Below are 27,526 nucleotides of genomic sequence, written 5' to 3' on the forward strand. Positions count from 1 at the left end.
TATATGTATTTATTTATATAAATAATATGGGTGGCCTCTATCTCAAGCAAACCATAATCAACTTGGAGCTTAATGAGGTACAGTCAAGTACCACGACCCTTTTCTTTCAGTGTGTTTTGCAATTATTTCACTTAAGTGCAAGTTTAAATAAGCAAGCTTCCCATTACAGCTTCAGCATAATTACCAAAGTTCCTTCCCCAGACTCCTCCATTTTCAAAAGTAAACTGTCCAGCTTCTCCTGCAATGAACGGTTCTCTTGAGTAAGGAAAATGATTTGTTCCTTTTGCACCTGAAGCTGATCACTCTCTCTACAGCAATTACTTCCTGATTTTTCCTCAGCAAGCTGATCTCTCTCTGATGTGATGATTTTCATTTCTTCTGTCATTTCTGAGATCTGTTAAAAAATACGCAAAGACAGCATTTTCATCAATTCAATATAAAATTAAATGCCAAATTTTGTTTGATTCATTCTCCTACAGTGCTTATAAACAGGCTTCTGTGATACGTTGGGATCTGACATGCCACTGACAATCATGTGTTACACTTCTCTGGGACTGTTACAAATCATGATATTTCTATTTTAAGTATAAATCAGCCTCATTTCTACACTTAAGTAACCCTCATCTCCTTTTCCATTTCCCATCCAATGCCACCACTCAAATCCACAACCATGGGCACACCAGTTAAGCAAAGGTTCATTTGACTCTAGATTACATCTTGAAGCTCTACAGAAATAGCAGCAACTGGTCAAGACTTGGATTAGACAGTACTCTTTTCCTGCCCACTTGCTATCAACAGCCTAGAAAATTTTTAAGGATATGCAGAACAGATTACAAGCAGATTAACTGGCCTTGTTTTAATTATTGCATAAGGTTTTACCTGTATTTGGAGTTCTTTAATCGTCTTCCCTAGTGCCTCTTCAACACTCAAAATCTGAGATTCTTTTTCAGAAATACTTTTTTCCAACTTCTTGACAGTTTTCTGGGATTCCTTCAGAGAGTCTTGTGTCTTTCTCAGATCTTCATGTGCCATGATGTTCTTTAGAATACAAGAGAGAAAATCCACAAAGAAAACACATGTATTTTGTAATATTAGTAAGCATTCCTTAATTAAAAACAACCACACAAACTCCTATTCCTCTATTCTCTGAAATATTTTAATACCATTTATAAGTCTTTCTCCTACCATTGAAACTGTGTCCTTTATATCCTCTCTGAGTTGCTCTGTCTCAGCTTGAAGAAACTCCCCTTTTTGCTTCAGCTCCTTTCTTTCCTGGGTTAGAGTTTTTATTTCTTCCCGACATTCTGTAAGCTGCTGCAAGATTGCCTGGACCTCCAAATCTTTGGCCTCCAGTCTCATTTCACTAAGCCTTTCTTCCTCCTCTTTTAATTGCTCCAGTTCTTTTAACTTCTGCTGAGTCTGAACAAGATTTTCTCTTAGCTCAAGAAGTTGATTTTGCTCTGCTTCCCTCTCTTCCAGTTCTTTCATTTTGCTAGAGAGCTTTAGTTTGCAAAGGAAAAGGACAGACACTGTCATTGTAATGCAGATCTCCATTATATGTACATGTTCTCACAGATTCTTTTATGAGCTTAGAAAGGAAGAAAGATGCTAGCTAGCAAGGTCATAATTTCTCTGTAAGTCACTGCTTATACTCTTGCCCACAATAAATAAGCATCTGTTTATGGAACCTTCCTGTGATGGCTCCTTAGCAGATAAAGTCTTACTAAAACATACACATCAAACTGTTTTTCAAGTCTCATATGTAAAAAGGAGCAAGCTGACACTGACCTCTAATTTCACTTCATCCAAAATTGTTTTAGACTCTTGTGCTTCTTTAGACAGGCATTCTATTTGGAGCTTCATTTGTTCATTGGTTTCTGATGCAGCTCTGTATTTTTGTTCTGTTTCTTCATGGAGCTGTTTAAGTGCTACATATTCCTCATCAGACTTTGTGTATTTCAGTTGTACATCTGTGAGATTGTCTTTTGATTTTTCAATTTCTTCAGACATATGCTTAAGTCTCATTTCATTATCAGCTACTTCAGAAAGCAGCTTTTCATTTTCCAATTTTAATAAGCTTAACTCCTCACATTTTTCAAGAATCTGCCAGCAGAAAAACAATATTAATATATAGTGCTTTCTAAATCAGTATTTGTCAGAACTATATAATAAAGAGGTACATGTGAAGATATAGGAGATGAAGCACAGGCAAACATACACAATACATTGAGTTTTGCTCTGTTGGGAGGGAACTGTCTAGCAAAGCATCTTTAAAAGACAAGGATTCTCAAGTCCCAAAATCTCTTCTAACTCTTTAGATGTTCTTCAATACTTCCTACTTCCTATGGTGGAACTAAGACTGGACTCCTAAACTGAATTTTTACATTTATCAATACTTTCTTCATAACACTGATTCCTTGGACTGGCTTCCTAGACCAGAGGTAAGACAGAGAATAAAGTAGGTATCTATTAAAGGTCTTCAAAGGATACGCCGTGGGCAGTGCAAAAGCCTGCCAGAGACTACACCCAAGAGGGACAACAGTCACATGTCTTCTCAGACACATAGAAGTTTGGTCTCTTTGCATATCAGAGGTTAATTGTCCAACTATAGCTTCAGGTAAAAGTCACATTGCCCCAGTTTGCTTTCCCTCCCCCCCCCTCCCTGATTCCCTTTTGTTTATATTTTCCAGGGCCTGAGGCAAATGGTGTGACCTTGGTTCCTAGGCCCAGGAGGACTATTCAGTCCAACCAAAATGTCAAGAAAGCTAACTAGTATTTCATATAGAGTTCAGAGTTATGCACTAATGCATTACAGAATCTGAAAAATATGGAAGCTAAAAACTTAAGGCATCAAGACAGAGATGAAGTTGTTAATATCTAATTACATTTTGTTGATTAGTGGAAGTCGACCCTTGGAGGAACTTTTTGTGAAGCATTAACGAGTTTGTAGATTACTTGCCCTGAATAATTTTTACTGCACATACTTAGTAGCAAGTGGTTCGTAGAACAAAGAAAGCTAGCAAGTATTTGCGAACAAACCCTTTAAAACATTTACAGCATACTTGGTCTATTAATCTTTTACATACTAGGAAATAGTTTCCTAACAAGTTTTCCAGAATTTGCAAGGTAAATCTCTAACTTCTCAAGCAGAATTTCTGCTAAGAGATCTTGAGATTTTCTCTGTGCTCAGTTACACAAAAAAGTCACTTCTAAAGTAGTGCCCAGGATCAAACCCCATTATATTTATACATTCAGTAGGCAGTGGTGACCACAGCAAATACACATGCAAAGGCTGGACTAGAAAACAACACAATTATAGTAGTCAGTGACTAAACATATTAAACTAAACAAACTTATTCCGAGGTACAAATATTAAATATCTGAGAAGCAACAATTTAACAAACTTAACTGTAATATTTCAGGTTGACTCATTTAAAAGCCTTTAAATTGGCCTTTAAAGCTTCATATCCAATAGGCCACCATTAGTACATTACCAGTGAAGTACAATACAAAACCAAGAAAAAAGGTTAGATTTTTTTTTTTACCTCTTTCTTTTGCATCTCAACAGTATTTGGTAGAGATTCAAATTCTGATAGCTCATTTACTTGTTTCTGTAGAAGTGCATTCTCTTTCAAAGCATTTTCTAGTTCTCTTTTAAAGTCAGCTGCCTTTTTTTCCAGCTCCACATGAGAAAGCAAATCTAGAAAATGAAGTTTAAACTATTTAGCAAGTGCAAGAGTTAAAAAATATATTGTAAATTAAGCAGAAGATTTATTATGCATTCTGGATGTCATATTTTTGTAATTCCCGAAAAGTACATTTTACTGTTGCCAACAATTAAAAGACTAAGCTCCTGGTGTGAATTCTGTCAGCACTGCTTAGGTTGATATCCAGTTTATTTTCGGTTCTCTCCAACAATCTTAATCAACTTGACTGTGCAAAATGCAAAATATTTTGCTAGCTGCAATTTTCCAGAATGTTCAAGGACGTGCTCATGTAGTTACTCCATGCCAGCAATACCAGATACTCTGGCTGCTTTATACTGACCAGAGTCTCCATATATTGAGGAAGACAAGAGCCAAAGCCTTGGATATCCTCCCACCATTACAGGGAAAAGGGAGGAGAGAGGGAGCAGGGAAAAGGCACCAGCTGGAACAGTACCTTTTGGAACTTTACCCTCCATCAGTGAAGTTAGTCTTGTGTTTTCTTGAAATAAAGACTGCAGCTCTCTCTGCAAGTCAGCTTGCATTTGCCGGTAACTGGCTTTTCCCGCTTCTATTTGGCTTTGATATAACTGGACATCCTTTTGCATTTGCTTGTGGTTATTTAAGAGTTCATTCTTCAGGAAAACAAAACAACATACAAGTCACACACACAGTAAAAGTCTATGTACTTGACATTTAAATAATGCATCTGGTACATTTTCTGTTGTCACTCTGACCAGCTTTGACCTTGATAAATATGGCAGAATAAGGCACAACTTAAGAACTGTATTCCTGTCAGTCCTCTAACAAAACATGCCTTAGAGTTCAGGCCCATAACTGCTGCTACTATTTTGTCTTTATTCTTTGAAAGCTCAAAGTAAGCTCCATCCCACTTCTGAGTCCACATCTCTTATTCTCCTTTGTTCTCTGACGAAATTAGGTCTGAAGTCTTATGTCCCAATAATGCACTAGACTGCTTCTTTGATCTCTTTCCCTCCTGGTAAACCCAAACACCCACTCCTACGGAAAAAGCCTTGACTTTCGTTTTATCTCTTTCCTGAGGACCCATTTTCTACAAATTGCATAATAAAAGTACTACTTAGAATATTTGGAGAAAGCTAATGATGACTGTTCCACCACACTGATGGCCTTCTTCACAAGCCTGGAAGCAGACAGGCCCTTTATAGCATTAGGTGCAGCTATAAATGCAGTTCAACAAGTACTTGCCATCTTCTCCTTCAACTCCAGATTTTCACTTCTGAGAAAAGCAGATTGCTTTTTGGCATCCAAGGCTATGGCTTCACTGTCTAAGAGGGACTTATTCAGCTGCTGAATTTCTTCACTTAGTTTATCACAATCTCCCTGAAAAAGACAACACTCAAAGAAGCAAAAAACAATAATAAAGTAAATGTGTTCATTTTAATGTGTTTAAAATATAAGTGCAGGCTTAGAAAGCTCACGAAGTTTACTTTAAGAGGAAAAGTAGCAGGTTGTTTGAGATATGGGATAAACAGCAGAATTTCTCATAGCTTGACTTCCCCAGAATACGGCTGTATATGTAGTAATTAACATTTTAAACTTTGTAAAACAAAATTTCCCAAGACCTGTAGGGCAGCAGATGTTCATCATACCAAGGCTATACCTAAATTTAATCCAACTCAGAAAAACAAAGTAATCTCTCAACCCAGTAGAAAACTCAAGTTTACCAGTGCAAAAGATGTCTCCTTTTTTTCCACTTCTGCTTTTTGTAGTTCTTCCACACGATTCTGTAATATTTTTATTTTGTTCTCTTTCTCTTTCAGCTGTTCCAGTTTGGAATTTATTTCTGCCTAGAAGTTGGAGGGGAAAAAGGGGGAAAGAAGATTTGAGTGTTCAGTTTGGTTTTTCAGGTCAGAATTTATCAAAACCTACACAGAAAGCATTCATGGTTCTTAGACATAGCCTCCTCATAGCTGATAAGATTAACCTGAACACAATGATGTCCAGTTATTGTCCTCAGCAGATATGGTATTGGAAGCTAAACAAACCAAGCACATTTCATACAAGTCTTACTACCTGTAAATTCATTGAGAGGCTCACCTCAAGTTCCTCATTGTACACTTCAGCATTTGAAATTAGATTCTTTAAGTTGGTAATTTCATGCATTAGTTGAATCTGTGGAGCAAATTAAAGCAAAATTGCAGAGGATGTTAGAAAGCACCCACACCAGTAGTTTTAGTTGCCAACTCCATGAAAACAAGCCAGGTCTATCTTGTGTTTTCTTTTTTATTAGTATATACTCACACATGTACTTAAACTGCTACAAAGCAAGATGCTACATATTCATTCAAAATGGACACGTGAGATGCAAAGCTCTGTTTTAGCTCCCCAGTAATTAAGAAGGATTCAAATACAATTGAATCTGCAATAGTTTGACAAGCAAGAGCAATGTGATCAAAGCAATTAATGCAGAAATTGTACAGATATGGTACTTCAAATTCCAGTCATGTTTAGCAGCTTTTTATGACACAGTGCAGATATTTATGATTTAATCTATTCACTGACAGGAATGAGAAGGTGCCAAAATGGAAGTAAAACAAGCCATGAACACATTCAGTGGCATTGTCTGAAAGAAGTCATAAGTAGAAGACCTTATAGGACCTTTTTCCTTTTCTTTCTTTTGGTTTTTGTTAGAAAAGTTTTACAATAAGCACTCATCTGCAAGTACTTATGTATAGTCACAAGCAAAGGTAAGAAAATGCAATCTGCAAATTTAACATTAGTGAAAAGCTTTAAAACAAGCACCATCCTGTGAGTATTCCTATGTCGTTTACCTGTACAAACTGATATATTTAATCTAATTTATTTGGTGAAGTATGTGACCTTTCAGTATTGCTCTAAGTAATCTACTACATGGTTATCAATAAATGCTTACATTTTATGGGCTGCCTTCAGATATCTGAAAACAAATAATTCAAAAAGCAATTCTTGCAATGGAAGCTACTTTAGACATTACATCTGTTATTAGATACCCAAAAACTTTGCAGGAAAAACTAACGTAGGATTTATTAAACATTAGCTAAGGAAGATAGCACATTCAGTCTAGCATACAAAGGGTCTTCTAAAAAGAATATTAAATACAAGCTAAATGGTAATATTTTATAGAGCCAATTTCTTTAAGATCCATAAATCATTGTAGGGAACACAATGCAAATAAGCAGTGACATAGTTAAATTGTAACCTGAAATAAAAACGCAAAAGGATGTAAAAAACTTGAACATTATTGTCGTGATCAGAAGATATTACACAGACTAATGTGCACAAGTAATGTCCAGAAAAGCTATCAGGAAAGAAATGGAACATACATCCCTGTCTCAAGACCTCAAGTTACTGGTCTTTTTTGGGGTTCTTTTTGCTATAACTTATTTCACAGTCCAGCCTTTAGGCAGGTAGAACCTAATACAAGTAGTATTTTCGTCTACAGAATCGGAGCATAAACATTTGGATAAACAAGGAACATCTCCAGTAACCAGACAAAGAGTGAAGAGAACTGAAAGTCAGCATTTCCTACATTCCAAGTTATCCAGTAGATAACTTCACTTTTTTGTGACTTCCTGGCACAAAATACAATATTCTCATTTACTATTACTATTCTTACTATTATTTTAAAATAATCTCATGACTAAGCGAAATAATATGTTAAAAGTTAATGCTCATGTAGTTCACGGGTTACCAAAATGAGCTATCTTGGAATTTAAGACAAGATGCTTCACACAAGAAACACAGGAAATATGATTTAGCAACCATATTTGAACTTCAAAACAGTTCTAAAATGTATTTAAGCAGCAAAACAACTGCCGCACAGAAGTCTAGAGTGAAATTCAGACCACCGATTTATAAAAATAGCATATCAATACATATATACACAAATACATATTTAACCAGGCTTCAGTATGTAACACTCCAAAAATTTGTCTGAATTCTACACTCCAAGTAAATCCAGTTTAAATCCTGGGTTCATTCATTCTGTTGCTGAATGTACTTATAACACCATCTGTTTGTGAATCAACATTCAAGGCTATGTAGACTGAATAAACTCCAGAAAGTATTTGAGCATAGAGAATTTATCTATTTCAATCCAGTTTACCTCATGATCTTTTTGTGTTTGCTTTTCCAGTGCTTCAAATTCATCTATTTCTGTTTTTTCCTTCAGTCTCTCTTTCAGTTCATTTATTTCTGATTTCAGCTGCTCATTTTCCAGCACTAGGTTATCAAAGTTAGCTTGCAGGACGTTGACCTCATTTACAGCAATATCCTGAAGAAGTAGCACAAGAAACTTTAGAACTGTTGCTGCAATGTCAGCCTTATTTCTAGAAAATTCAGAATAGACCTACCTTTTCTAGTGCTAATGCTTCACAGAGTTGCACAGATTCTTCAAAGTCTTTCTGGGTCTAGAAAAAGAAACACTCTCAGTTAACAGATCTACAACATCGAGCAAGTGGAGTATTATATTCCTTGTCGCTTGTCTTTTCACACAGCTAATCCTGTTTAAAGACCAAAGTTGACTGAATCATTTGTACAAACCCACAGAAGCACAGAACCATACCACAGCTTCACAGAGATGTCCGAGAGACTTTCTAACCAGTTTTAATAATTCTACAGACACAGAACACTGGTGTTCTACAGAAGAGTAAGGTTGATCTTACTGAGAAGCATATTATGCATATATGCAGTATCAGAAAGCCAAAACAGATTATGATGTTACCCAATTCATGCTGGGACCAGCAATCCATTCTGCTTCTGAAACTTGATCAGGAACCATCAGGCAATGGCTGTCATACCCAGAATTCTCTAAGGTAGCTGAAAGGAAAGGTGTATTAACAAAAGTACCAATAGATTTTAAACTGAGCATCAAAAATTCTCTCATAAAATAATTTTACCACATTAGAAACACTCAATCAACGGCAAAAACACAGCACACTGAATAAGACTTCTGACTCTCATGATTTTGTTATGAAAGGGAACACCACTGAAGTCCAATCCCTATACTTATGTTGACCATCTTATCACAAGTTTATGAAGCCTAAAATCAAATGCAGAATATATGCTTAAGTACAGACTAGGAGAAGTTTGAGTGTCAAGGAAAGAACCACTCAACAATAACCTACAAGACGTAAGGAAAAAAAGGACCCACCCCCATACAGAAAAAAAAGAGCCCAGAATAATCCACTTACAAGCAAATATATGTTTGACAGGAGAGGTAATAAGGATATAAGATGTAATTCAGCAACAATACTTGCTAAATTGTCCTCTTGTCTTCAGTTCAATTTCCTTAGAAAATTTCTTTTCCACCTTTCAGTTCACTCCTTATGAATCCTTGAATTTCTCTATCTCAGTCTTATCTTTGAATAATGACTTCCTATTCTTGTTGAGGATTTGGGGATTTTACACACACACCTCTGCATTTTTTTGGGGAAAGAATGTGGGTTGATATGGACAGTTTGTGTTAAAGAACACTTTCCCAAAAAACTAGAGGGTGTGGGTAGGCTGCGTGGCAAGTGTTCATAGAACCTGCCATTTACCTCACAGCCCTCCCCTTTGGTTCAAAGAATTGAAAGCTCAGTATCAAGGGAAGGTGGGGTAGTAGAGGACTTTTCAATGAAAAGTGTGAACTTGGAGTCTTGTTAATTTGTTTTTTAATTTGTGCTATCAAAGGATCAACTTATTTCCTTTGGGAAATGTAAAGCAATGCTTGCAAAGTTATTTATTGGGAATTTCACAGAAAATGAAATAGAAGGGTCTGGGTTGGAAAGGACCTCAAAGACCATCTAGTTACTTACAATCCTCCACATCTGGTACTGCTGGCAGAGACAACTTCATTTTTTTTGTTTCAGTTGGCATTGCATTTTCAAAGTCTTCAAAAAAGCTCACATTTGCCTGGTTTATTTTACCAGGAGCCCAAGTAACTCTTCTTCTTCTCTTGGCCTTGAAAAAAGTATTTACAGAAAAAGTGATAAAACCAAACCACTAGGCAGAGAGTAAATGTTGCCTCAAGCTAGTTCTGTATCAGTACCTGTATCACCAGTTAACTAGACAGTATCTTGCAGTTTCCTCAAAATTAGTTGGAAAGCAAAAAAGTCCCTGCAGTCTGTTCACCAACAAGGCAACACTGAACTGACAGCACTTAATTTAAAAGTTAGTCCTTTAAAAATATGAAAGAAAGAACGAAAATTGCCCATCATACTTACTCTTCATTATCAATATAAACCTATGTATGTAGTGTTACCTTTTGCAAAGCATTTCAGAGTAATCAGGTAAGATCTGAACAGGTGCTTACTTTAACATTCTGTTTTGAGGCAAAGGAAGCAGAAGTCACCAGCATCTCAGTTAAGTTTCGTATCCTGTCCTCCTGTACTTTTTGAAGGGAATTTTTTTCTTCCAACAGCTGGGCCAGTTGATCCTTTTCCATTGCATGAATCTGAGTTTTTGAAGACACCTTCCAAGAAGAGAAGAGTAATCACACTGACATCTTAAGAGCAGAAACCACTCCTACAGAAGATACACAAGTACTGATACTTAAAAAAACCAGCTACATATACTCCTTTAAGTCTGGAAGAGAAATCTTTAATCCTTAAGAAAGAAACTGACAGTTTAGTCTACATTTTGACTGCAGACTTAGTATTTAAAGTGGTCAAAACTCCTAGAAACAGTACAGTCCCAGATTTCTATGTATAAAAAGAGCATTCTTCCAAATACAACTCACTACCTGCTATCACAGAAGATACGAAACATACTCCCAAGTTCACGTTGCAAATTCATTATCATTAAAAAGAAGAAATATTTTTTCTAAAAATTCTCTAATGATATTTATAATTAGCAATAAAAAAATGTGCATTCTTTGATTTAATGCACTAGAACAGTAAGTTCAGCATTGTTATTTTCCTGTGCTTTACATTTTGTTATCTGTGGTCTAACAAGACGTGCAAGATTCTTCCACACCTCCAGAGATTTTTAGAGAAGGAAAAACATCAGACCATATTGTTTGGTGAGAAGTTACTATTGTTCATTTTCTGAATGCAACTTCCACCTATAGATGACCAAAATTTTGCCAGTGATATTCATGCAGTTGCAGCTTCCTGCAACTCAAACTGAAGTTAGACATCAATAAGGGAGGAAATAATATGAAGTTGGGATCTTTATGAGTCATTCAATCACTTCTCAGATTCATTTGTTATATAATTTGTTTTGATCATTACTTATATGATTTGTTATGATTTTTTGGGATCAGTTTAAGTATGCTATAAGGCATCACAAATTTCTATTTCTTAATTATGTTAACCTACTAATTAATCTCATTCAACCTTAGCCTGCACACAGAGATGCTGACTATCATTAGTTGTTCTAGACTATTCATCTCCTATTCAATTTATATTCTCTCAAAGAAAATGGCAAATACCACTTCAAAGAATTCAGCTACCCCTCCAAATTTAACTGCTTTTGGTTTAAAACAGCCAGTCTCCAAATAGCTATCAGTACTAAGGATTGATTTATTTGAGTTTATTACATACTTCCTCCAGCTGCTTTTTCAAATCCAGAATTTCTTTGCGGTATCTCTTCAGGAGGGCATCATCATCAAGAACTTCATTGACTTTTGGTGTATTCTTCATTCCTTTGGCTGTATTGGCAAACTGGAAGAATAGTCTCTCATGGGTAATAGTTGAAGAACAAATATCTAAAAAGACTTATTTTGTCCCATACTTCCCAAGAGAATTAAAGGGAGAGTTTATTAGATAAAAAAACAACATATAATAGGACACAAATATTTGAATTAGCTTATTTCTCATGTATTCTAAGCTTGGAAAAGGTGAAGTTTTCCTTTCTTGATATTAATACGTAAAACATGAAGCATAACATTTAAGTAAGAGTATCCCAAGTTATCTTTTGTTTAATAAAAACTCAAAAGATGATCAAGAAGGGAGACAATCCTACCTAAAGAATATATACTGTTTATTAACAGTTCAATTCCTGTAATGCCTAACATCTTGTGCTAGCAAAGACTTCTCTAACTAGGTTTGGAAAACGCAAATGATGTAAGAGTGGTTATTTCCTGCCTGCAAAGTGAGAGAAGGAGCTTTGTTCCAACTTCCAAAAAGCTCTAGGTAGACAACCTAGCACTAGATGATTGGGAAAAGATGCTGTGTACAAAAAAATGTTTCAAATTCTGAGTTTACAGAAGCCCTTCAGAAGATTCAAGTCATTAAAGATCCAGCAGATTACATTTTCACCCCTCAAACCTGTCTACAATAAGTAGTGCTGGAGAAGAGGTGAGAAGCTTTACCTGAAGAGTGCTGAGTGTCTCATCAAAAGAAACAGGAGTAATTGTACAAATAATAACTGTTTTAGCATTTCCTCCAAGAGAGTTCTGCAGAATTCGAGTCAGCTTGCTGTCTCTGTAATTTATGAAGCTAATAAAAAAGAAGCAACAACAACAAAAAATGTCAGATTACTGCATTAACATGGTAAATACGTTTTCTAGAGGCAATAGGTTATGTGAAACAGCTACCTACATAAGATTATAAAGAAAGGATTTTAATTTCTTAGTTTAGCAGTGCCTTATCTTATAACAGGTATACAAATAGTTGCTTACCTAGAAGGGTCATCACAAAGTTTTTTGATAACTTGACCCAGAATGAACAAGCTCCGATTTATATTGCAGCCTTCTTTCAGTCGAACACCTAGGTACCACACATTTTATTGTTATTATTTTTAATTTAAATCAATATTAAGATACTTTTTCAACCTGTCAAGCTTTTGTTTTATGTTATGCTCAGTCAAGAGGGATTTATTAACCAAGAGTTAAACCTTAAGTGCCACAATGCACTACTGACCCATCAGCAGGCAGTACTCAATCCTTTATGACAGGCAAAATGTTTTGAAATAAAACAGTAGCCAAAAACAAACATTTAGAACATTTACATAGAAAGCATCTGAGGCCATAAGAACTAGAATTTTGCTTCCTGTTTAAATTTTGCAAGTGCCCACATTTACACATATAACAAACCTGTAGTAGATACAAGTTTTAAGTTAGCCACTCTTTGTAAGACACTATTTCTTGTGTCCCTCTCAGATCACTTTTTTCTGACAAAGGCACTTTTGTGCAGCTTCATGCTGTCACTGTTAACAGCTGAGCTTCCTCTGAACTGAAGAGTGAGCCATCTATTCCCTCTTCACCTTGACACACAAGTCCCTAAAAAGCTTCTTTTGATTTTGTTATTACAGGTGCATCTTTCAGAGTCATCTCCATTGTATTAGTTCAGTGCAGGATTTTTGCTGGGCCTGCAATTCTATAAAAGGCATATTACTACTTAATTGTTTGCACTTCACAGCATTTACAGTATTTTTCTGACTAGATCCTGTCCTACAAAGGGGAAAAGACCTTATTTATAAACAGTAAATAACACAATAGCACATGGATTGATGGAGAAGGAAGACTTGCACACCAGATGATGAACAACAAGCCTCGAAAGTTTATTGGATAGGCACACACATTTATAGCAGTGTTAATAAGGCTAATGCATATTGCAAAAATTGAGCTCATCATTGGTTAGTCATTTATCAGTCAACTACGTCTACGTTTACATTCTTGTGTTCACCTTGTTATGGTTTCTGCTATCGTTCCTTCATTCTTGCTAGCTAACGAGCTTCTCCCACAACCTCCAGTTTCGGCAAGGGCACAGTGACCTTGCCGCTTTTATCCTCGTCTCCTTCTTGCTTCCAGCATGATCTTTGTTAGCTAGCTAACTATCTACAAAATCCTCTACATTTCTCCTGTTTGAATCTCAGGCAGATTAATCTGGCCGTGGCCCTTATCCAGGAGCCAGCTTGTTACAAAGCTCTCAACAATGGATCAAATAATTTCCTATCACAGTTTCTCACAGGGGTTAATTAACAGAAGTTACTGTCAGTGGAGCCTCATTTGACACTCACCTTCAGCTCCTGTTTGACTAGCTCGTTCACTGCCTGCCAGATCTACCAAGTTCTGAAAATGCATTAAATATTTCACAGGTTACTTCTGAGGCAATTTACTTTAAGTCCTTGTAATTCTAAATCTCTGCTAAGAATTTAATAAACTAAAGCTTAAAAAAAAAAAAAAGTAAAGGGTCTATCATTACTGGAATTAATGCATAGCTAGTACACACAATACTTTCAAAGGTACATAAGGGCATGGAGTAAGTTTATATGAACTCTATTATTCCACCCCAAACAGTGTTTCAAACTCGCAGTGCAACAACCTCTCCCCTCAGTCACAAAAAGATAACAGTTTCTCAACACAGAAGTGCTAACTACTAACCCAGCAGTAGGAATCTTTCATGGGAAAGAGCCTAGGTGAGATGATCTAGTAACCTGCCCTAAGCTGGCTGTATGTCTCTCCTTGCCTATCATTGTGGAGGTAAATGTGGCCACATTTCTCTTCACAGAGAAAAGCGAGGCACAACTTCCCAAGGATATTTTTCTGGGAATTGCAGTGAGAAACCTCAGAGAGAGATCAAAACAATTATTATCTCATTTGCTGCTCTTGTGTTGTGCCAAAGTAGAACGCAATACGGAGATTGTTTACCCAGAGTGATGGTGTTTGGTTTCCTTGGCCTATCAGGGCCAAGAGCGTGTCCAGGCTGTTGGTCAGGAGACAGACACAAGATTCTGTTCAGTGGAGTTGAGTGCTTGTGCAGTTTCAGTTTAGATGTAGTGTAATATAGTATACAATAATATCGTATAATAAAGTAATTAATTAGCCTTCGAATATCAATGGAGTCCTAACCATTTCTCCCTGCTATGGGCGTCACCTTGAATCCAAAAATAAGGAAAATAAATGAACTACCAGAGGAAAAGCCTCACTCTGAACCTGTTTAAATGCCAACTAGAACATTATGGCATCTCATAATGAGCAAGTAGCCCTCACTTTTTTCACATTTTTGCTTCAGAGGAGTGAAATCCTGTACTAACTCCACCAAGCAGCAACAGACCAAGAGGGCCAAAATCCTGCTCCCCTCACCCCTGTTACTCGTGGTTATTCTAAAGTCAGTTGGAACTGAAATGGGGCAGAGGTGGGTGGTGCAGGAAGAGTGCATACCCTAAGTTATGGTAAGCACAAAAAGTAGGTATTAGTTTGTTGAGATACTGCATGAGCAGTGTTTACACTCAGACCCCAGAGCTTTTTCACATGAAGCCAAAACAGAAAGCTCTTTCCACAATGCACATGATGAACTTAATGCTATTTCCAATTCTGAGTAAGAGTGCTCGTCAGATTTTAGCAGGCTCAAATAGTTTCATATGGGTTCCATACCAGCAGTTGTTTCAGATCATTTTCTGAGAATCAAGAAAAGGCTTAGAAAAGGCTTCTGAAACCTTAACATTTCCCTAGAGGTGTCCAGTTTATGGTATTTCCTATACCAGTAATCCACCACAGAGATGCTAAGTGGGATTACTTCTGGAAAAAAATGAATCTTTTGGCCATTGCAGATGTAGGCCATACATTCTTTTAACAAAAACTAAATTTGAGGATAAGGGAAATAAGTCTTAAGGTTACCCATTTTACTGGACTTGTCAGTGGTCAGAAACAATTGTAGGGAATATTTATTTAACAAAATGCAAGAGCACTCTGACATAGTCCTTTATGCTCCTAGAAGGTGATAACAGTACCCAATCCAGCATGAATAATTCTCATGTTGAATTCCCTCTGGTGGGAACATCTGCTCTAGATAATACCACAGGAGTCTCCCTCTACACTTAAGCAACATCTGTCACAGTTAACAACAAAGACCTCTTGTAAGTCATTATGAAGTACCATTAGTCTCTCAAACAAGCAGTAACAGTAAATTCTCTAGTTAACCTGTACTCCAAGAAGGTATAAAACAGACATTTACCAAGTGGGAAACCATGACTGCTCCATCACAGTTTGCATTTGCAGGGTCACTTCGTTCTCTGCTTTCAATGATCTAGAAATGCAATGAAGTGCAATGAAGTTTTTGTTACTTTGAAAACAAAACCACTCCCAGTAGTGAAACAGTTTTTACCATTCTGAAGATAGTGTGAGAACGGCTGCTGTGTTCATTCATTTTTGTTTCTCCGTAATGGCGATTTCCTGTCAAAAAACAATATTAGAATACTTGTGCTTATAATCTGACAAAAAGACAAAAACCACAGCTTGAAAACTCTCTGAAAAACTTTGGTTTATGAATATAAATCCAAAGGGATACCCCATGGTTCAACATATACCTGATTAACCAACACTTTTTTAAGCTATCAGCTGACATTGTCCAAATACTTACTTTCCCCTTTTCTTATCCATTCCATAACTTGTTCTGGGGCAACGACCACTTCTTCAATCAGATCTTCTACATACGTATTCCTCTACAGAATGAACACAGTAATAAATTTTACTGAACTCCAAAACACACTTCAATATATAAAGTTAATATTACCAGCAATTATGATGATATTTATTCAACAGCTGAATGTCTTTTTACGCCAAACACAAGGGATATGTAAAGTTTAGACTTTGACCAAAATTGTGGCATAAGGGCACAAAAATCAAGCAACAGATTAAAAAAGTTTCCTAAAAACTGAAGTGCTGTGTGAAATATCCTTCTTGTCATTTTCTGAGGGAATTTAGGAGTATATTTCTCAGTAACTCTTACATGGACATAGTCATACAAGTGGTAAATTTCTCTTCTTCCCATGTTCCAAAACCATGACCATTTAAGGGAACAAAAAAGAAAACCCATCCCAAAACTCAAACCAACAATTTTTATTATTTCCTACAGAACTTAATATAAAGAAACTGAAGATAGTGCTAACACAGATTTCTTTTCCTATAGAGAACTAGAACTATTCAGTAAGATGATCATCTTACTGAATAGTTCTAGTCTCATGGTTATTCTATGATCACAGTAGCACATCACTTGCTAGCTGATATGAAGATGATATCAAAGTAACTCTGTATATCTGTCAGAAACTTGAACCATATAGAGCTTAACTAAACAATTTTTGAGGTTTTACTGTCAAAGTTAAGTAAAACATATCATCCTGGAAACCTTGAGGATTAAGTCTACTTTTATAAAGATTTAGAAAGATGAATTAGCAATAGCAAACCCAAAGACACTGTTGTTATTGAACTACATCTTCTGCTAATGCTGAAGATAGAATTACACTGTTTGTCTCAGAAATTTTCCACTGGATGCTTCTGAAGGCATTTTTTTTTCCCCAACTTCTTTTACTCCAAGCAGATACAGTACTTATACATAACATCCACTTACATTAACATCCTCACGAATTCCCAGAGGCTTCTTTTTCCTATTATCACAAAGCAAATCAGTAATTGTTTCATTGTAGATTTCCATGTATGAAACCCTTAGCAGGAATTCTCTCTCTGGAGTCTAATGTTGAAAGGAAAAAAAAAATTAAATAACAGACTAACTGATGGACATCTTTTAATATAAGTATTCTTAAATTGGAGATAAAGGTTTGGATATTATTCCACAGATTTCTTTCCCTTCATCCTGGCTGTACATTAGCATCTAACAATACAGAATAATTTTTCTTCTAGCCCACCTCGTTCCAGCTGCATTAATGGTATACCACTTCTAAGAGGTTATGAAATTAAGATAACTGCATAACAGTAGCATGACAACAATTCCCCTACTTAAATGCCATTTCCATAAGCAATTTCCTGCTGCTTAGGCTCTTTTCTCTCTGTATGCCTTGTCCTCCCTCTGTTTGCTTGGATTTACTTTGCTGCTGCTTCTTCCCCTGCCTCCTTGGTAGAGAGTGTTGGGGTAAGGAAAGGCTGCACAATGGACTCCAGAAAAAAATTCTTGCCTTTGTATATAGTTATTTCTATAAACCCTCTAAGGGTACTCTGCACCTCCTTAAAGGAGCAGTGACCATTTCACTTCACTGGTAACCAAGCACTCTGCAAATCATGTTTTGGAAATAACTTAATGTACACTTTCTCCTTACTTTTATTAATATTGAGCAATTAGAAAACCTTTTGTAAGCCTAAAATACGTAAATATAGTATCATATTCTTCCCACTTAAAAACAAGTCTTTAATTGTTAATTTTTTAGACTTTTAAAACAGTAGAATAAACACAAAGCTCCACATTATCTTATCTACCACATTAACAAGCGAGTACCTGTTTTCATTTGTAATCAGTTTAACATATTTGGAAGGTTAAGGTTCTACTCAAAGTTAATTCTTTGACTCCCCACGTCTCAGAACCCTCCTCAGTTTTGTTCTGATTTGATTTTAACTAATAGAGTCCCATTAGCTTTTTGTTTGAAAACAAAAGATGAGCCTGGCTCATCTTTGCCAGGCTGGCAAAGTAACTGCAACATTTAGTCCAATATAAGTTAATTTCCTTCATAAGCCTCTTGATACCAAAACTATTTTTTATGTAACCATCACAAATATTACTAGTCTTTTCAGTCACTTCAATTTAATAGAATTGCTCACCTCACAAATAATTTTGAACACATGTTGAATTGCCTTAGGGATAATGCCCACGGAATCTTCATTCCCCATCATTGTGTAAGTCTTCCCTGAAGCAGTCTGTCCGTAAGCAAAAATTGTGCCTAGAAAGATGGTTAAGTTTTACCAACTATCTCAGAAATACATTCCAAAAGTTATTTAAACACAGTTTTAAAGCTTACCATTATAGCCTCGCACAGCTGACTGTATAATTGGAACAGCTACACCATCATACAGCTGCTGAGTGTTGTCACTTGAGTGAAAGACACGATCTTAAAACAAAACAAAAATAAAAGCACATGAAAACAAGCTGTCATTCAGTATTGTTGACTTCAAATCCAGTAAATTTGCACAATCATTTGCAGGTTAATTCAAATATAAATATTATTTTAGCACCACTAATGCAAGCTTTTAAAATGTAGTTTAAAAATAAACATTAAACACAAAATTAATTGTTAAACTCCTAGTCTGGTGTATGCTTTTACTGAACCTGTATTTTGGGAAAACTATTTGTAGTGGTTCATATTACCAAGCAGAGTGAATCAGTAAGAAAAGACTCAAAGGGAGCCAGTTGGTTATGAGGATCCAACATTCACACTAGTCACTTTTGGGACTCTGTTCTCCCGCACCCCTCTCCCTAAATGCTCTGAACTAGCCCTCGTTTAGTCCATTTGAAACTGGATTTCAGATAAAAAAACCGTGTTCCAAAGCCACCACGGCATGAACCAGAACAGAGAAAGCAAGGTCCATCAGGAAGCTGACCTCAAAAGCACATCCTAGTGCTGCCTGCACCAGAAATCCTGCGTGCCCCAATGACACCCCTTCGGAATTACGAAGCTGGGAAGGTTGGGGGACATTTCAAGAAGCTCAGGGCATTCACCACAGTCGAGACGCTCAAGACTACGGTAGCAAAGTTCCGCGTAAGCATTTAAGTGAAGCAACTGCTTTCACATTCTTACCGTAACTAAATATTTTGGTACCACTCACGTCGGAAACAGTATTATTCTCACTTCTCCAGTGCAGGGGCACTTTATCTCCTGAGGCATTTTCTCTACAAGAGGAGAGACCGTGTTACCTTCACTGGGCGAGGACTCTGCTCCCAAAATGCGGGCCCCTTACCCCGGCTCTCGCCAGCCCCTCGCTCCGCTTCCCTCAGCCCGCCCGCCCCCCTGCCCCAGCGGCGGGGCACGGCGGCACCCAGGGCTGCGGGGGGAGCCTCCCCTGCCGCCAGCCAGGCGGCTCACCTGGCGATGAGCGGTCGCACTCGCACGCACACCGTGACGGCGCCCTCATCCGCCATGTCCGCCCGGGACAGGAGGAGCGGGACAAGGGACGGGACCGAGAGCACCCGCCCCAACCGCCGCCGAAGTTTGAACTGCGCCCGCAGCCGCTCCCTATTGGCCCGCGAGGACGCACGCCGTGCATGGAGCGCACCACTCGCACGAGCTGGCGGGGAGGTGTGGGGGCGTGGCCGAGGGAAGCACGGTCAGGAGCAGGCGAGTGAGCAGCCTCCGAGGTCTCCCGCGATACATTCCCCCCCGCGTCCGCCGGCAGCGCCTAGATGGTAGCGGCCAGGGAATGGAACGCTGTCGTCACCGCCGCGTCTGCCGGTGTTTTAAATACCCTCAGGCGTGGTGATTGCGCTGCCTCCCTGGGCAGCTGTTCCAAGGGTGGGAACCCTTCCCATGAAGGGTTTTCTTTCCTAATACGCCATGTGAAGCTCCCCTGGTGCAACCTGAGGCAGTTTTCTCTTGTCGCTTGTAACTGGGGCCAAGAGGCCAAGCCCCACCTGGCTACACCCCGCCGTCAGGCACTTCTACACAGGGATAAGGTGTCCCCAAACCTCCTTTCCTTCAGGCTCAACACTCCCAGCTCCCTCAGCCGCTCCTCACAGGACTCGTGCTCCAGACCCTTCCCCAGCTCCACTGCCCTTCTCTGGATGCGCTTGAGCATCTCCATCGTCTCTTGCAGCGAGGGGCCCAAAACTGAGCACAGGACTGGAGGTGCAGCCCCCCGTGCCAATGGTGAGCGGCGTCACTGCCGTGCACTCAGCCCCCAGCACCGCAACGAGCTGCCTACTGACTCTGAACAGCACGCTTTTACACACAGGAGCGACACTGTCATGCGATTTAAAAAGAAGTTTATTTAAGTAAAATGTATATATGTATTGAAGTGAGGGCTAGAAAAACAGTGTGAACATCTTCTGGGTGGTAGTTCTTAGTTCAAAGCAGCATCATTTTAGGAAGCAGACTATGTTTGCTTAGTCAAACAAACAGAAAAAGCCTTCAAGCTAGTGTGGACAGGTTTGAGGGGTGGGGAAGGAGGGGAAGACAGCTGCAAAGAAAAGCCTACAGAAATCAAAAAAGAAGGCACACTCAAAAATAATTTCTTTTGAGGTCAGGAAAAAAATAGCTAAGTTGCAAAAAAGCTTTTTATGTTCAAACTGTTAAAACAATCTGTTTTCTTCCAGATTTTAATCATCCTCCCCTTCCTCTTCTTCCTCTTCCTCAGCTTCAGCTAAGGCTTCTTCCTGCGCAGCCTTGAAAGCTAGTTCCTCTTCCACAGTGGGGTCTACTGTCTCAGTGATTCCTGGCTCAATGGGAAATTCTACTTCTGCTGGCGGGGGTAGTGCAGGAATGTGGTTTTCTGGACTGTATTTGTGACCCCAGCCAAAGTAGATGTTCTCAAATTTCCTGAAAAAGAGAAGTGAAAGATCACACATTCACCCCCTGGCAAAATATTAGCAGAGAGACCGTCAGGCATCCTTACTTGCTGCACAGGAAGTCACTGTGGGGCAGATATCCTATAGCAGAAGAATTTTAAACACAGCACCTCTTTTTAACTGGCCTAATGGTTATTAATACATTTTCTATTAAAAATGATGAAGTGTCACTGCACTGCACTGCACTGCAGTAGTGTCTCGTACTGTGTAGTGGAAATCTACATGGAGGTAATAACCCACGTGTAGTGGAAACAGACGAACATTAGAACCACAGAATGTAGCTGGTTTTGTAAAAAGTCCCACAAACACAAGGGCGTGTGTTTTACATCAAGGACTGTGCTCAAATACTAATTCAGTGTTTACATCCATTAATTTTATGCCAGCCTTTCCAAGTGATTATTTCTTTTCAGTCTTAAATACTTATCTACTGTTGCTGTGCATATTTAAGTGGCCTTCTCCATCAGTCTCTGGAATAGCTGGAACTCAGTCAATGAATTAATAATAATCTGCCTGCATTAGAGAGGCACCTGTGTGTAGCACATACAGTCAGTGTGGTAACCATGTCAGGTGGACTCTCACCTGCCAGTTGCAAAGGCATAAGCTCCAGGCCACCGGTTAGACTGCAGGATTGCAACAGAATATTCCGGGATCAGGTTCGTAGAAGCCCGAACTGTCCAAGCGGGGATGTTTTTCATGCCTGGAGACAGTCAAACACACACTGTCTATGAATAAATGGACTTGACAAGCCTCTACAAAATACTTAAGACTGAGCTACAAGACTTGCACAGAATTCAAGCAAGGTTTATGTTAAGTTGCATGACAGAAAGAGCCAGAAGTCAGTAAGTGCAGGCACTGTTTTCCAGCAGGTGGTTTGCATGTATGGGTAGGTAGGACAGGAATGCTGATATACCCTCCACATATAGAAAAAATTCAGTAGCACTCACCCCTGGGTCTTTTGTCAAGGACTTTTTATCACTTATGGATAAATTGTATAGCTATATTTCACCTTGATTAAAGAATGGAGAGTAGAAAAATAATCAAATATTGATGTAATCTAATATTCAGGCTCCCTTATCCCATGATTCGCTGCAGTGATATGCTGAAAGATTAAATTCTTATACAAGTAATGTATATCAGTGCATATGTGTACCTATTAATTGTTCTATTTACTTACACATAAACATACATTTTTCTTTTTTCCTAAAAAGATGAGATAAAAATAGATGAATGTATTTCATGTAGTAAGCTGTTCTGAACTTGAAATAACATGACAAGTCTAAATTATTTTTTTCATCTCAACATGATGTTACCTAGTAAACCTGATTATTTCAGTTTTAATGTCAATACTATTAAGCATTTTGCTTTTGATTGCTTTTGTAAAAGAACGTGTTTACCCTACAGAGGCAAAGCATATTGCTCCAAGAAGTGTCAGAGTTTTATAACTTCAAATATTTACTGCTAAATGACAACATTCCTAGAGACTCTCTACCAAATAGTAGAGAAGAATAGAATTCATGAAGAATACCTTCATCTTCAGAGATTAGAGTAAGAAGGGGCTGTCCCCTTTCTTCCTGTTGCTCTTCCTCCTCCTCCTCTTCCTCCTCTTCATCATCATCTTCATTTTCCTCTGATTTTTGAACAGGATTAATCCAAACACAGCGACCCTATAATATATGTGGAAAAGTAATAAATACATGTAACAATCATTGAAAGAATGCAAGTTAAAACTAGTTAGAACAATTGGCTCAGTAACACACAGTTACGGGATAGGAAGAAGAAAAATACATATTCCATAACTGGAATATTGTTAACAAAATATTGTATCCTCTTGGCAGAATGTTCCCCTCATTCCTCTCCTCATTCATTCCTGCTTACTGTTTGAGAATAACCTTATACCTCTGTCATCACCTTGTTGTCATTTTGTATTCTTCAGTTCCTGGCCAGTTTGGTTTATATCCTTACTAGATTACTAGTTACTGCAAACTATGGACTTATACCTTCTCTATAAAATCTGCCTTGTTATTTGGCTACCAGTCAGAGAAACATAACAGAATGGTCTTAAGATTCTAATGCATGCTAATTTTATTTTTTACAATTATTGTTTTGCTGGTAGTAAGCTTAAAACTTATTTCCTATCATTTGCTGTTATTTTACACTGGCATTCTTGAATTAGTAGACTGGCCATCAAATCATCCAGCAATGAAAACCAAGTTAGTAATACCTCTTTCTAGCACTAGTCTGATAGAACATGTTTTAAAGTTTTTTCACGTGAATTTTTCACAGCAAAAAGTATAAAATAAAAAATTAACCAGAAGAGAATACCACATAAGTTCCATTTAGCATACAACCATAAGCTATCTGCTTTTTAGCAGCCTACCTGAGAAAACAGAATTTTAAACACTTTTGTCAAACAAGGATCTCAAAGAAGAAAACCTAATAGAGAAGATTGCAAGAAATGATTGTTACCCATCAGGGCCTAGCTCCATACTGTTATTTAAAGACAGATTTCAATCTCAAGAACACATCACTGGAAAAAGTACTAAACCTAGAGGGTTTATATATATATATATATATATATATATATATACACATGCACACATAAAAATAGATGGTATATGTAAATACATGTAAGATATTTACGTATTATATTACATACAAAAAGACATGTTTTATGTGTAAGATATTTTGGTATCATATGTGATATAAAATGTATTTTCCATATAAAAATTTTTCAATCCACTGCAATTTCTGGTGAATAGTTTGCATGTGCAGGTGAGGAGTGTCAGTCACACTCTGTAACCCCACAAGCACTGCAGTGTGAGTGGCGTCCAAGGCCCACGTGAGCTATGCTGGCACACACCTGCTTCAGAATGTCCTTGACATGGTGTGCCCACGTGGCAAGGGACTCCACCATTTCAGACACAGGAGGAGGCTCAAACTCCGGGTTTTCTTCATAGATATCTGCTCCTTCTTCTTCTTCTTCATCCTCTGGAAACTGGTAGAATCCAGTGGGAGAGACATGGGTTCCTGCTGAGATTCGTGCTATCTGTGCGCGCAGGTAATTGGCCTCATTCCCAGGAAAAGGAGGGAAGCTCACAATAGGAGCATCCAAGCGACCAGTGAAGAACTTCTTGATTTGCCTGGCACAGACAATCTGGGCTGGTGTCACTGGAGGCAATTTCACCCACGGTTTGCCTGGCTCGTTACAGACAAAGTAGACAAATTTATTTGTCCCAGTCCCATTTGCTTCTTTTGGGATCTCAGGTGGGGGTTTATAGGTGGACTTTGGTGGTTCAGGTTCTTTTTCTTTCTGCTCCTCTTCTTCTTCTTCACCCTCACCCATCTCTTTCTGTTCTTCCGCAATAGCTTCCTCTCCTTCCTCTCCTGTTTCCTCCTCCTGTTCCCCTTCCCGTAACTGTACTTCAGCTATAATATAGTTCATTTCCAGGCCCAAAATTTTGCCCCAGAAGCGACAGGTCTGGATTGGCTGAGCATTAATTAGGTGTTTAAAGGCAAGGAATATGTAATAACATTCATCTTTGCTCAGGCCAATTCCAGCCTGTTCAAAATAAAAGGCTGTTTCCATCACATTTGGTAGAGCAGGCTCTCCCTAGGAAAGAAGATTCAGAGTTAATTATAATTCACTTTCCTGTAGTGCCACTCAGTATCTCAAAGTGCTTTGCAGACATTCATTCACTACTTTTTTTACTATCATTTAGAAAAATTAAAAGTCTTTTATTGGTAAAGAAGAGAAGATGAACACAGGATTTAAAAATTTCAACTCCTAATTACTGCAAAATAAGGAAAGTCATCATTCTTACACAAGATCTACAAGGTATTCAGTACTAGGGCATGTCAGCTAAGAGGCCTTGATGCCTGCAAACAGTGACACTTTGTTGCCTTGTGTTGTAGATAATACAGATTTTATATATTTAGGCACCAGAGCAACAACATTTCTCTGGGGTGAATGTTGCTTGGCATACAGCTCCCCGCAGTTTTTAAAATACTGTCCCCTCTCAGTGATCATATAACACTGAGTTACTAGAAGTTGGACATGACAGGGTAGGGAATCTGGAAGAATTAGTGCTAGTTTCATATGGAATTTCTTTGGATCTATGGATCTGACAGGTTTCTTATAACAAAGCAAGATTGGTAAGATTATGAAAAATTAAGAATTCCTTTCTGAAATACCCGACCTTTTTTCCCATTTTCAGCATCTCATACTGTTAATGTGAGATATATAACAGGCTAGGGAAAAGATGAAGGACTTCTGTGGTTGGTATTTGTACTCTGCAATGGTAATTCATTTGAATATATACTGGTTAACTTCATATGAAAATCAACATCTTGTTGAATGATTTCCCTTGGCTATTATAATTCTTATTTATATTCTTTTATTTCTCATTATAAGATTTCTCATTTTTCCTTGGGTACAAATGCTTCTGCATATAAGCAACTGAAGAATAAAAAATCCTGTTTTAAGAAGTGGCTTTTCAGTTGTATTTGTTCTCCATTAAAACCATATTTAGTTTCAATTGGAGAAGGACAGACTGGAACTGCACCAGGTGCTGGAAGAATCACAAAATTCTGCATTCTGCTATTTTACAGTAGCAGCTGTGCACAATATTGTCCAAGAATATGTCAATAAGAATATATCTCAAAGAAGAATGTATGTTGAAGAATACATCAAGAATTATGGTCACTTTAGGTAAAGAAACATCCCTTTTATAAAAAGAAAATAAACTTGGATGCAATATTCCGTGCTGAACTGGCATATGGGACATGTTATAAACCTTACTTTCTGTTCATCACCTCTGGAACATCCCTGATTATAACGGTTCAGGATATTAGATTTACATCAGGAAAAAATCTCAACTAAGCAACCAGATGGGTTTTCTTCTTTGCAAGTAGGCATGGGACGAGCTCAGCTGTGAAGAGGTTACGTGATGCTGTGACTGCAATTATTTGTACGGTCAGGAGAGGCAGCACTACAGAAGAGACCACAACTTCCTCCCTTTCTCCTTTCCCTTCTCACCATCCGCCCACCCCTTCCCTGGTATATTTGGTACCTGTTTCACTCCGGTAATAACTCACCATCTCTTCATCTAGTTCTTCACGATCTTCTTCTCCACCTTCCTTGAAGAACAAAGCTTTACACTTTTCTGCAGCTTCAAATGTTGGAGGGATCAGATGTTCGTCTCGAAGAGTGTCCATTTTTTTCCGGAACTGCGCCCATTTCACATCCTGGCTGATAGTCTCAATTATGTCTACTGTATTTTTGGGCTGTTCATCCAGGATCTTTGTTAGTATGCTAGCAAAATGATCGTATCTGTAATATAAATGTAAATATTGTTGGCTTACTATACAAAAGTCTTAGAATATTCTGCTTTTGGCAAAAAAAAGTAAAGGGTAATCATCTGGATCTTTGGAGGAATTATTGTAACAGTTAGAAGAAAGGGGATCATGGAGCCTTAAGGCAAATAAGGGTTAAAACTAGTCTGATTATACTTAAGAGCATTCCCAGCCTCCATTTCTAGTATATACCCCACGTGTCTATGAGCTAAATCTGAATTTAAACTTATTCTCAATCATATCAACTTGTTTTTGAACTCTCCATAAATAAATTCCAGTAGGGATTTTGTTTCTGAGAGATGGTGGACACTAGTATGCAAGTTTCACTAGTGATGAAGTATTGCATGTATAACATTATCCCATTCTGTATGTACCTCCCTTTGTCCTTTTACCTTTCTCTCCACTCATACTTCCTACTCTATTTGATTGTGATCCTTTTTCAGACTTACAAGTTCAGGCCAGATTTTGTGCTGGTCTTCAGTAAATAGGCTTTTGCATTTTTGATTGCCAGCATCCGGGCTTGGGGATCGGGAATCTCATCCTCATACGGGCTGTATCCCGGCTGGCCAAGACCATAACCCGGCTCGTGTGGCTGGTAAGGGCCATGCCCACCGTCATAAGCGTCTTGTGGGTAGGCACTTTGTGGTTCCTGTGAAGGGTCTGATTCCGGGGAGTGATCCATGTTGTACCGTGACCCTGGTGCCCTGGGAGCCTCGTCCCGCCGCGTCTCCGGCCGATGTTTGGCAGCGGCACCTGCAGCTGCTCACGGCTTGCGCTGCTGGCCGAGGTGTACAGCTGGGCTCTGTGACCGACACCGTGCTCGTCCTGCTGTTCGGGGCGCCCGGCGCTTCCCCTGTGCTCCTGTGCCCGGTGCGCGTCCTGGTGCGCCTGAGGGATGCTTTTCCTCGTGGCTGCTCAGACCCCCGCCTTATCTCCCGATGTTCCTAGGGAGCCGGTTCGGACGTCTGGGGCTGCGGAGGGTCTCAGGGGGCGGCAGCCCGGGGCCGCGCTGGGCCGGGTGAGCGGTGCGGGGGCTGTGTCCGGAGCACAGGCGGGCTCGCTCGGGCCCTTCCCGCGGGCCGGCCTGGGGCGGGGGCTCGCTGGGGCCCGGGGTGCGGTGCGGCCGGGCCCGGGGCCACCGCGCGGCCCCTCAGCTGCAACGGCGGCGGCAGGCGGGGCGTCGCCGGGGGAACGCGGCCGCGGGCGGGAGGGCAGCCCCAGTGACCCGCCCCAGCTGCC

The 27,526-nt window shown here is 38.8% G+C and overlaps 2 protein-coding genes across 2 annotated transcripts in view; both read right to left on the minus strand.

Moving 5' to 3' along the window:
• Nucleotides 1-19,513, minus strand: part of CENPE (centromere protein E) — a 35,337-nt gene extending 15,824 nt beyond the window's left edge. The window contains exons 1-26 of the mRNA XM_041424541.1: nt 19,458-19,513; nt 19,173-19,264; nt 18,396-18,485; nt 18,199-18,317; nt 17,000-17,119; nt 16,013-16,094; nt 15,758-15,825; nt 15,608-15,679; nt 13,671-13,722; nt 12,331-12,418; nt 12,022-12,148; nt 11,252-11,371; nt 10,021-10,179; nt 9,524-9,668; nt 8,449-8,543; nt 8,078-8,134; nt 7,831-7,998; nt 5,784-5,858; nt 5,411-5,533; nt 4,932-5,066; nt 4,162-4,339; nt 3,546-3,700; nt 1,789-2,103; nt 1,186-1,500; nt 880-1,038; nt 185-394 (exon numbers count right to left, since the gene is read on the minus strand). Of these exons, the coding sequence (XP_041280475.1) occupies nt 185-394; nt 880-1,038; nt 1,186-1,500; nt 1,789-2,103; nt 3,546-3,700; nt 4,162-4,339; nt 4,932-5,066; nt 5,411-5,533; nt 5,784-5,858; nt 7,831-7,998; nt 8,078-8,134; nt 8,449-8,543; nt 9,524-9,668; nt 10,021-10,179; nt 11,252-11,371; nt 12,022-12,148; nt 12,331-12,418; nt 13,671-13,722; nt 15,608-15,679; nt 15,758-15,825; nt 16,013-16,094; nt 17,000-17,119; nt 18,199-18,317; nt 18,396-18,485; nt 19,173-19,264; nt 19,458-19,513 (3,375 nt within the window). The remainder of the gene's footprint in view (nt 1-184; nt 395-879; nt 1,039-1,185; nt 1,501-1,788; nt 2,104-3,545; nt 3,701-4,161; nt 4,340-4,931; nt 5,067-5,410; nt 5,534-5,783; nt 5,859-7,830; nt 7,999-8,077; nt 8,135-8,448; nt 8,544-9,523; nt 9,669-10,020; nt 10,180-11,251; nt 11,372-12,021; nt 12,149-12,330; nt 12,419-13,670; nt 13,723-15,607; nt 15,680-15,757; nt 15,826-16,012; nt 16,095-16,999; nt 17,120-18,198; nt 18,318-18,395; nt 18,486-19,172; nt 19,265-19,457) is intronic.
• Nucleotides 19,514-20,686: 1,173 nt separating this feature from the next.
• On the minus strand, nt 20,687-26,969 carry LOC121346569 (radial spoke head protein 6 homolog A-like). The gene is made up of 6 exons (XM_041424484.1): nt 26,737-26,969; nt 26,030-26,264; nt 23,796-24,545; nt 22,461-22,599; nt 21,515-21,632; nt 20,687-20,906 (listed from the first exon to the last, which is right to left on the minus strand). The coding sequence occupies exons 1-6, from the start codon at nt 26,967-26,969 to the stop codon at nt 20,687-20,689; spliced, it is 1,695 nt and encodes a 564-aa protein (XP_041280418.1).
• Nucleotides 26,970-27,526: the final 557 nt, after the last annotated feature.

This window comes from Onychostruthus taczanowskii, unplaced genomic scaffold (genome assembly GCF_017590055.1).
Source record: "Onychostruthus taczanowskii isolate IOZ18803 unplaced genomic scaffold, ASM1759005v1 scaffold82, whole genome shotgun sequence".
Classification (NCBI taxonomy): Eukaryota; Metazoa; Chordata; class Aves; order Passeriformes; family Passeridae; genus Onychostruthus; species Onychostruthus taczanowskii.

Excerpts from the sequence above, each read along its gene's own strand:
- LOC121346569 (XM_041424484.1), bottom strand. The coding sequence starts at position 26,969 with ATGGATCACTCCCCGGAATCAGACCCTTCACAGGAACCACAAAGTGCC. Across the intron at positions 26,265-26,736 it reads ACAAAATCTGGCCTGAACTT|ATACGATCATTTTGCTAGCA; the intron begins GTAAGTCTGAAA and ends TTTATATTACAG. Across the intron at positions 21,633-22,460 it reads TCTAATCTCTGAAGATGAAG|GCATGAAAAACATCCCCGCT; the intron begins GTATTCTTCATG and ends GACTGTCTCCAG.